At 45.6% G+C, this 10,226-nt stretch overlaps 1 protein-coding gene across 5 annotated transcripts in view; it reads right to left on the bottom strand.

The window, feature by feature from the left end:
• Positions 1-383: 383 nt before the first annotated feature.
• The window catches only part of BEGAIN (brain enriched guanylate kinase associated), a 182,105-nt gene continuing 172,262 nt past the window's right edge, over positions 384-10,226 (bottom strand). For 4 of the 5 annotated variants that reach the window (XM_033139700.1, XM_033139690.1, XM_033139681.1 and 1 more), the window contains 3 exons: positions 9,405-9,512; positions 5,371-5,454; positions 384-2,603 (listed from right to left, as the gene is read on the bottom strand). In XM_033139700.1, the coding sequence (XP_032995591.1) occupies positions 1,233-2,603; positions 5,371-5,454; positions 9,405-9,512 (1,563 nt within the window). In that variant the 3' untranslated portion in view covers positions 384-1,232. The remainder of the gene's footprint in view (positions 2,604-5,370; positions 5,455-9,404; positions 9,513-10,226) is intronic. The other variant, XM_033139672.1, reaches the window with a different exon arrangement.

Below are 10,226 nucleotides of genomic sequence, written 5' to 3'. Positions count from 1 at the left end.
GAGGGGCCCAATTTTATGGGGTGGGACGAAGGGACTTCAGCCCAGGAGTTGGCTCCTATGTTCCAGAAAATGTGAATTGGGTCGGTTCACCTTTAAATGCAAACGGAATTGTCTCCCCCATACCTAGTTGTGACTCCCTCTTAATTGCTCATCTTGATTTGAATCTTTGGGCAGAACCAAACGTAGAGTGGGGGAGTCCATAGGGATAATGAATCAAACTCCTCCTCCATTGCTAGATGCAGTATTTACAACTTCACATGACTATAAAGATTACATCAGTACCAAATTGACCCTGCTGAACACAATACTCATTAACAGCATTCTCTTAGAACATCTTTTAATGACTAAAAAATAAAAAAACAAATAAAAAAAAATTCAAAACATTTCCACTGGTGTCTTTTATTAAGTAATGCAAAATACAGTACTAATTATGACACTCCATGCATTTGAGACAATATAAATGCAAGCCTACAGAAAAATAAGTGACAAAGAAACCCTCAATTAATTTTGAGGTAGTGTACAGGGCAGAAAAGTAGAAACACAATGGGACAGACCAACCAAAATATCTGTATCATTTTGTGCATTTGTCCCCACCCCCCCAAAATTGTTCATACTCTGAAATACATTTGTATTAAAGAACTTAGTGGGTCATTTTTGTTTCCATTGCATTTTAAAAAATATACTTCTTTATAACATCACCATTCTTGTACATCCTGCACCACACACAACCCAAACTTTTAAAGAATCATAGAGAGATTTGATTTGTCCTTGTGATAAGGGTTCTCTCTTTCTCTCGCCCCCCTCCCTCCTCTCTTTTTAAACCCTTCTCCTCCAAGAATTCAGGCACATGTGGCCTCATGCACAAAAAATAAATAAGAAACCTACTTGAAGGGGACAAAAAAGTGTCACTCAAAGCGCTTGAGAGTACTAAGGACAGTCTAATAAATACTGATTTGTTTATAAAAATATCTCAGGATATAAAAGTGGGCAAAGGGTTGGTATCCAAGATGGAAAAGTCATCGTGTGAAAAGTGCCGCGTAATTATTTTTTATTTTTTCCCGTTTTAAATAATCAGATTTGGGTTTCCCCCATCCCTTTAAAACAGTACTATTGTGAATATGAATATATATTTTGTAATACTGTTGCTCAGAAGCCTACCGTATGCTAGAAGTATCAAATGTCACCGTTTGTCATTGTGATGTTTGTCTCCTTATTGCAACTTTGGAAGATGTTTAATTGAGGAGGGTCCCGTACAATTGTGCTTTCGTGAGGCTATCCTTCCGACTCAAGCCTGTACTTCCAGTCCGTTGAAACTGTTGCTGCTTGCTATGGAGGCTCGAATGGTTTCCTTGCTCAATGGAAGACTGGTGGATCTCCGAAGCCTCCATAGAACTCTGGTTGAGGGACTCAGCTGAGCTGTTTGGACTGACATCAACGTATTCTCTTTTCAACGCTGGGCTCCCGTCAATGCTTTTACTACTGCACACCTGGACTGTGATCCTTTCGTTCATTTTGTCTCTCGGCTCTTTCGTTTTGTAAGAGGGCAGCTTGTCCTGTTTGCAGCTACTGCTGATGTCAATGTTCAGGCCACTGTCCGTCCTCAGGAAGCAAGAATCCACAAGCCTGCTCTGACAGATGTCGTCTCCCTCTGAGAAGCTATCACCTTTGTAACTGGCATAAATGGGACTCGACCGGCTGTCGGCTTTCTTGATGGGGCTTCTGTAGTACTGCTCCGAGAAGCTGCAGGGCGAAAGCCTGCCACTGTTCCTGTAAGAATACGCACCGATATCCTCAACGCTCAGCTGCCTCCAACGTCCCGGGAGGTCCTCTTCGGACAAGTTGGTGTTCCTGCACTCGCTGTGCATCTTCTGCGATGCTAAAGCTTGTTGGGTAGTTATGGCCGAGAAATGATAAGGCTCACTTGCATAAGGCGACATAGTCCTAGTGAAGGTCGGGGAGTTGTTGTCGTCAGCCAGCTCCATGTGCTGGATGGACTTAGACTTTGCAAACCTCGGGCTCCCCTGGTGGTCATAACCTGAAGATGGCTTTCTCTCAAACATCTCATCCCGGCTGCTCAGGTAGATTGCTTGCTGAGAGGCGGTCAGCGTGCTAGCCTGGGCATTTTCCTTCTCCTCGGATGTCACGCTGAAGCTGGAGTAGGAGCTAGAAGTTGGCAGAGAGGTAACGTATTCTGGGAAAGCTTCGTGGGAGAAGCTGGAATGGAAGCCGTCTTCTTCGACAGTGCTGTCCGTGGAATTCTGGGACCTCAGGAACCCAACATCTTTGACTTGCATGTCAACACTCTGCCTCCTCTCCCTGCGTCTTTCATCAGGGCAGTAAAGAGCTGTATCGCTGCAGTAGATGTCGGACTTGTACTGAGGCCTCTGGGCAAGCTTTCCGACAGAGTCCTGGAAGGCGAGATCTCTGTTCGATGAGCTTGACAAGTGAGAAGAAAGGCTGTTTGGGTCAGGCTTTTCCAGGACCTTAGCAATGACACAAGTCGGTATGTTGTCTGCAAAGGATGTATGACACAGAGGTACTGAGAGGCTGCACCCGTGCTTCTCCAGGTGGATGCTGACGCGTTCCTGAAATTCAGATGGCAGCTGTAATAAACAGGAGGTGGGAGGAGAAAGGTGGGTGAAATGTGGTCAAATCAGGAGCCCACTAAGGCAGCGGTGGCCAGCATGGCGGTTTTCAGATGTTCTGGAGTAGAATTCCCATCATCTCTGACCATTGGTCATGCTAGCTGGGGCTAATGGGAGTTGTAGTCCACAACATATGGAGGGCACCAGGTTGGCAACTACTGTCTTAAGGCATAGTTTGTGACCCAGAAGCCCTAGCTACTGAAGGCCACAAATCTGACTTCTTTTTTTTTTTTAAAGGAAAGATGGAAACAATATAGTTGCATTCACCAGCGAAATATTAATTCAGGCCCACAAACATGGTTAATTGCCCTGCTTAGTTAAGGATTTTAGCTACTTATTTGAATTATTATCAGTAATTTGCAATATTTTAACATTTCTGCCCTCCCTTGCTCCCCCTCTTCTGAACTCATACACTCTGCTGAGCCTTCACTGTTGAACACAGAAATGCACTTGCAAATTGTCAACCCAGAATTGCAAGCTTCTGTTTTCACTTGTTTTCATTGTGAATGTAAAGCTTGTAGCTCTCATGGTTTGGAACAACACACCAAGGACACAATTGCACTCAATTTTTTTATAAGTGTGGGACTCAGCAATGGCCCCGACTACGGTGTGGGGAGGAAGGCAGGGAGGATAAGCCAGGCACCCCCAAACTCAGCCTTCCAGATGTTTTGGGACTACAACTCCCATCATCCCTGACCACTGGTCCTGTTAGCTAGGGATGATGGGAGTTGTAGTCCCAAAACATCTGAAGGGCCGAGTTTGGGGATGCCTGGGATAAGCACTCACATTGCTTGTGGGTTTGTGGCGTTACAGTAGCAGATTTTTGTGGCATCCGTGCAGAACAAAATGCCGAAAGCAGCTTTCAGCAAAATGGCTTGTTGCCATGACAAATATTTGCAAGAGAGGAGCTGTCCGTGGCAGCAGGATTTCTTTAAAAAATAAATAAAAATGAAGCGCTTTGCAGGAGCAATGCACTGATCTTAATTTGAGTTTTAGAAAAGCTCTCACCTTGCCAGGAAGCCACTACTAGTGTTAAGGCACCAAATTCATTGCAGGGTGTGTGTTAAACTACACACAGTGCTTTTCTCTCTCTCTAGAAAAATAGGTGTCGGTACTCACCATGAAGTTGTTACAGTAGACCTACTTGCCATACTTTCTAACAACAACAAAAAGTGGTGCCAGCACTGTGTACCCTTGAGTGCCCCCCTGGGAAAAGAACACTGACTACACATTATTTTAGCACGTGTGTGTGTGTGTGTGTGTGTGTGTTAAATTACACAATCATGCGGGTTGCCCTTGAGTGGAAAATCTTTCTTTCACAAACAACCAGTGTGGGTCTCCAGTCCAGATTCAGATCTTGGTACATATGAGGTGAGAGTTTAACCATTTTCTACCCAATACAGATGGGGGGAGTGGGATCTGCTATTTGCATGGGGGAAGAAACTCTCAAGGGGTGCTTTGCTCCCTATGCAAATAATAAATTTGAGGTGCCTGATCCAGTTTCAGACTGCAGCAGGAGACAAAGAGATAAAGCTACCATTAACACACACCTGTTGCCAGGGTGCTGAGCCATATATGCATGCACAATCCTATGCACTGAAGTATCTATAGGGTAGGACAGGTGCAATGGACCCCACCTATGAAGGTAGTGGTGGGCTTGTGGCTACAAGACTGCCCTAGCCTTCTGCTGTCTTCTCCTCTTGTTCAGCTCCTTACTCTGACCAGAGGTTTCCAAACTTTCCATGTTGGGGAAACACACATCACACATCATTTTGCGACACAGTGATTCAGTTTTACTAGCAAACAGGAGGTAAAACCAACCCTCTTCCAGTCCCAGGAAGGTGCACGGGGAGCGTTTGGGTAACACACTTCCACACCACAGCCGACACACTCATGTGTTGCGACACACAGTTCGGAAAGCTCTGCTCTGGACCCTGTGGTTGCTACTGAGCCTGTACCACTGCTAGCCTGAATAAAGACCTTACTCTGAAGCAAGTGCTGCTGTGTTCTCGGATGGGAGCCTGACAATAAGTACATTAGAACTGGTAAAAGCTTTTGTGTGGATGCAAAAAAGAAGAAGTGTGCATGCACACGAAAGCTTATACCAGAACAAACTTAGTTGGTCTATAAGGTGCTACTGGACAATTTTTCTATTTATCCCCCCCCCCCCCGACTGCGTCAGACCAACACGACTACCTACCTGGATCTACGTTAGAACTGTACATGCTATGTCAGACTAAAGGTTCAGCACTGTGTCACTAACAGCCAACTAGACACCACCAGGAAGTTCACAAGAAAGATCAGGATTACCATGGCCATCCCATTCAGGGAGAGAATGTTGGGTGGGGTTGAACTTAATTTCTTTTGGTCCAACAAGCATCATTGGGCTTGTTGGACCCTCTTCAGTCTTCCAGTTTGGCCTTTCAGTCCTTGAGTTACGAAAAGACTTCCTTTACTTCCACCCTATCCCTGCTGCCTTGCCACCCAATAATTCCAATCCCAGGAATCCTCTTCCCCTCTAGGACTTCTGATGAGTGGTACACCATATCCCACGGACTACAATGCGCACGTGTTCATATGTTACCCTCCACTGATGCTGCGGTTGCCTTGTCATTCTTTGCCCCAGCCTGCCTGCCCTCTCCCTTCCATTGCTCTTGGGGAGTAGAAGCAATTCGCAGCAGCAGCTGCTTGAGTGATTTTCAGAGATGCGTTTAGTTTACATTACCTCAGAAAGCTTATGCGCCCTGTCGTAATTCTTGCTACACTGGAGCAGCTGAGCAGCTAAATTGCAATCCTTCCTATAGAGCTCCTGTAAAAAAAATAAAAAATGAAAATGATGTGGAAACAGAGATATAAACATTGAACAGCCTGATTCCTACAGCCAGCAATGAAATGTATGTATCTATCTATAGATATAATACCCCATGTATTGGGAAATACACTTATGGGTTTATAGTTCAATATAGTGTGCATGGAATGGTAGAAAGCCACTTCTGCCTTTAGCAGGAGGTGGTGTTGTGGGTGGTCACGATCTCCCCATGTGTGTGTGGGGTGGGTGCCCAGCCGCTACGCAATAGGGGGAATCCCAGCTGCGTCACTTGCCAGGCCGACCAATCCTGTTGGACTGGGGGCGTGGCCTGCCCCATTTAATCAGGGTGCAGCCAGGAGATCTTCCTGTTCCTGGCTTCCAGGGTATTCTGTTAAGGGTTTCTGGGGGGCGTGGCCCTGTCCAAAACCTAGGGAGGTTAGGGCCAAAGGCACAGCCCCTATCGGTGACCCCAGGGGGAGCTCCTAGTTGATGTGCATCAGTGGGATTCCCCCTACTGGTGGTTAACCCTTCCCGGACTCCCAGCGGACGGGCTGGAGTCAGATATAGTCGGTTAGATCCAATGCCTAAGCCAATATCGCTCATCATCTGTAACCAATAAAGTTGTGGCCTTTTTTCTGCCCATTAACCTTATATATTGTGTCATTATTTTACCACGGAGGGTCGGGACATCGCCACACAAAACTATTTTCAGGAACCTCGTGGTCTGAGGATACATTGGAGTCCAGAGAACGTCACTGGACTGCTGTGTGTGCTTTCGGGCTTCCCCATTTTAACCCGGCAACTTGACAGACACATCCTTCCTTGTCCATGTGGGCGGGAAGAAACAAGGATGACATCAAGGGGTTTATTGTCATCATGACCAAGTGCAATGGTTGCCATGGCTATCTAGTAGCCTTGTTTATTTTCGTGATTCGATGCAGTGTTGTAAAACATGCCTGCCGCCCACAATTTCTGTTTCCAAAAGGAGAACGGCAAGCTAAATACTATGCATTGCTTTGCTACAACACTACTCAACTTATTTGATTAAAGAAACACACCATACAAAACAAAACCATTTGTTGTCTCCAGAGGCTCCTGTTTTCCTCCTTTAATGCTTTGTTTGGGGAAAAATGAAAGCCACACTGATTGAAGGTCGTTTGGACGCACACAAATCTGCTATCACAGAAAATAGGGGCAAACTGGGTTCACGGCCACTTTCCTAGTCTAAAGTCTCAGCATCTATTTGGCTGGCATGACCACTCAAACCCCTGTCTCGGGGGCAGCCAATGGGGTGCCCTCCACATGCTTTGGAATACAACTCCCACGTCAGTCCCAGCCAGCCAGCATGGCTAGTGGTCAGGAATGATGCTGTTATCTCTTCTTTACTCTTCATTGCCCATCTGAATATTTTGTTAAAGTAAGTGATAAAGTCCAGACACTGAATTCCAGATCTTCAGGGGCCCTAGTTGGGGGGTTGAAAGAATATGTGATGGAGGGAATAGAAAAATTCAGGGGTGATCAAGCTATCAATCAATTCTGGTCATGAGGACTGTGTAGAGTGCTGTTGCATGCAAGTCTTGCTTGTGGGCTTCCCATGGCCACTGTGAGGACAGGCTGATGGAGTAAATAGGAATTTGGGCTGGTCCAGTTGAGTTTTTCTTCTTTATTTTGCTCTTCTGTTTTAGACTCCAGTTCCTGCCGTCCCTGACCACTGGCCACGCTGGTTGGGGCTGATGGGAGTTTAAGTCCAACAACATCTGGAGGGCACAGGGTTGGGGAATGCTGTGTTAACTTCAGGAAGTTCATGGCAGGGAGGTTTCCTATCTTGTCCTGTCCCAGGTGGTGGTGGTGGTGCTGCCGCGGTGAAAGAGGGAAGAAGCGATGGGAGACTTTTCTTCCATTTTGTTCCTTAATTTAACTTACTTTTAGGATCCAGAGAGAAAACAGGAGAAGCCTCAAGGGCTGAACATGTTCCACGTGCCCCTCAAAGGGCAGAGGGATGCTGTTTACTTCAACCAGTATAGCTGCTGGGAATCTTTCTTGAGTAACAATGAGAACAATGATTTTGAATCGAACGAGCACATGCTTTCTGGCCTGAAGAACTGCTCTTCTATCACTTCCATCTTTCAGCTTGATTCACACATGTAATTAGCACTGTGATTGAAAATTCAGCTTGGGGCCAATGGAGAGACTACGCCCCCCCCCCCGTTTGTTAGTAAAAACCTACTCCTTGCATGGTATTCAACATAGCCAGGAGTGTTTTGTTTCAATGAGGCTAACTGTGCCAGTTTGCATAAATTCAATTGCCATCCCTGTGTAGCCTGGGTGTGTATGGGTGATGCAAGCAGCTAACAATGGTGCTACCCGGGGGTGCCAATTTGAATAAAATATTGGGCGGGGGGAGGGGGGGAGGCAAGCCCTGCCCTGCATAATCAATCACAAGATGCGGTGTACACACACCAGTTGAATGGCAATGCCTATGAACTTTGAGGAAGGACTGGCCCCCTCAAATATTTTATTGATTGGGCCCCCCCCCGAAGGGACTTTGACTCCTAGGAGTTGGCTCCTATGGTGCGACCACCATGCTTCGACTGGAGAATGCAGCAGGGGTCTTCTATGTTTAGCTTGGAGAAGAGAAGGTTAAGGAGTGATAGCCATGTTCAAATATATAAAAGGATGTCATATAGAGGAGGGAGAAAGGTTGTTTTCTGCTGCTCCAGAGAAGCGGACACGGGGCAATGGATTCAAACTACAAGAAAGAAGATTCCACGTAAACCTTAGGAAGAACTTCCTGACAGTAAGAACTGTTCGAGAGTGGAATTTGCTGCCAAGGAGTGTGGTGGAGTCTCCTTCTTTGGAGGTCTTTAAGCAGAGGCTTGACAGCCATCTGTCAGGAATGCTTTGATGGTGTTTCCTGCTTGGCAGGGGGTTGGAGTAGATGGCCCTTGTGGTCTCTTCCAACTCTATGATTCTATGATTCTAGGTGTCCCCACTGTGTGGTCAGTGATAGGACCACGAAAAAATATTGCATGGGGAGGGAACACACCTAGAAGAGATCAGATGCATTTCTGGGGGTGGGTAAGACTTGTCCCACATGTTATATTTCTGAAAGAGAAATAACAGTACAGTACATTGATGGGGGGGGTATGTTTAGCTCCCATAGTAAAGATTTTCCCTGAAGCAAGTCCTCTTGATCCATCCTTAGGATTGCAGCTCAGCACTGTCTTATTTCAATTTCCAATTTATGGTTCAGTTTTTTATTATTATTTGCCTATGCAAAGTGACCACAAGGATCCAACAAAAGAGGTAGAGGATAGAGAGAGGTGAGTTATACCTTGGGGGGGGGGTCACCTCCTTCCTCTGGTGCCACCTATGTGTGTGGATTTTTCTCATGCATAAAAGATTTTTGGCAGCAACCGACTGGGGGTGGGTGGGGGAGAAGAAGAAACACCTAAATTAGTTCTGGATTAGTTCTGGTGATTTTCACCCCCGCATCACACACACAACAAATAGGACAGGGAAGGGGGACTTGCGGACCTCCTTATGTTGGTGTATTCCAGCTCCCAGAAGCCTCAGCTAGCATGGCCAGTGGTTAGGGATTTAATTAATTAACTTATGAATTGCTTCCTGCGAAGCAATTTCCAAAGCAATTTCCACAATAGAGGATAAGGGCAATAAAAGCGTTGACAATGAAGCAGATGTAAAATAATTTCATATATATATATATATAAATGAGATGATGATGATGATGGAGTTTGGAGTGCAACAACATCTGGAGAGCCACATGTTATCCACTCCTGAACTAATAGACAAAACTTCTTAAAGCAGCCACACTGATACAGGTAAGCGGGATAGTTGAATCAGAGTAGTTAATCCAGCAACCCACAATCTCAGATAACATATATTTCCATACGTGATCATGACAAATAGCCACTATTCAAAGTACTTACATTATCTTCTGACAATTTATCAATTGTCACCTTGGCTTCTATCAAATGGTTATTGAGGGCTATTATTTCGTGGCTTAAAGCTCTTTTTTCTTCTTCGTAATGTTGACCCTGCGTACAAAGACAATTCAATCAACATCTTTCCCCTCACAACACGAGCTGTCAAATGCTGTTTCCCCAAGGTAAGAAGAGTTTGGATTTGATTTCCCGCTTTATCACTACCCGAAGGAGTCTCAAAGCGGCTAACATTCTCCTTTCCCTTCCTCCCCCACAACAAACACTCTGTGAGGTGAGTGGGGCTGAGAGACTTCAGAGAAGTGTGACTAGCCCAAGGTCACCCAGCAGCTGCATGTGGAGGAGCGGAGACGCGAACCCAGTTCACCAGATTACGAGTCTACCACTCTTAACCACTACACCACACTGGCTAAAGAGCAATTGTATGAAATGCCATTTCCCCCCTTCCAAATATTTCTTTTCCTCTGCTGTGTTCTCTTCCCCACTAAGCAGCATAAGACGGAGAACTGAAAGCACACTCTTTTTGCTTTTTAAAAGAATGAAACCTTGATATGGGGCATTTTCACACATCTGTTCAGTCTGATTCCAAAGTTGGATAGGTGGAATTGGTCTGTAATTAATAGGTCGAACCTTCATTGACAAGAAAATATACAGGCAATGCTCAACTTTATGCCAGGTTGCCTTTCTGGGGATAGTGCATAAAGCCCAAATTGTGTATTGTGGATTCAGTGGCGGGTGGGGTTGCCAAATTTTTTCCCCCAGATGCCCGCCCCCCCCCCTTTTTAAAAAAGACTCTTTTTTGCCAAGTGT

The sequence above is a fragment of the Lacerta agilis genome, chromosome 1, assembly GCF_009819535.1.
Source record: "Lacerta agilis isolate rLacAgi1 chromosome 1, rLacAgi1.pri, whole genome shotgun sequence".
NCBI lineage: Eukaryota > Metazoa > Chordata > Lepidosauria > Squamata > Lacertidae > Lacerta > Lacerta agilis.
This window is presented reverse-complemented; position numbering and strand designations above follow the sequence as displayed.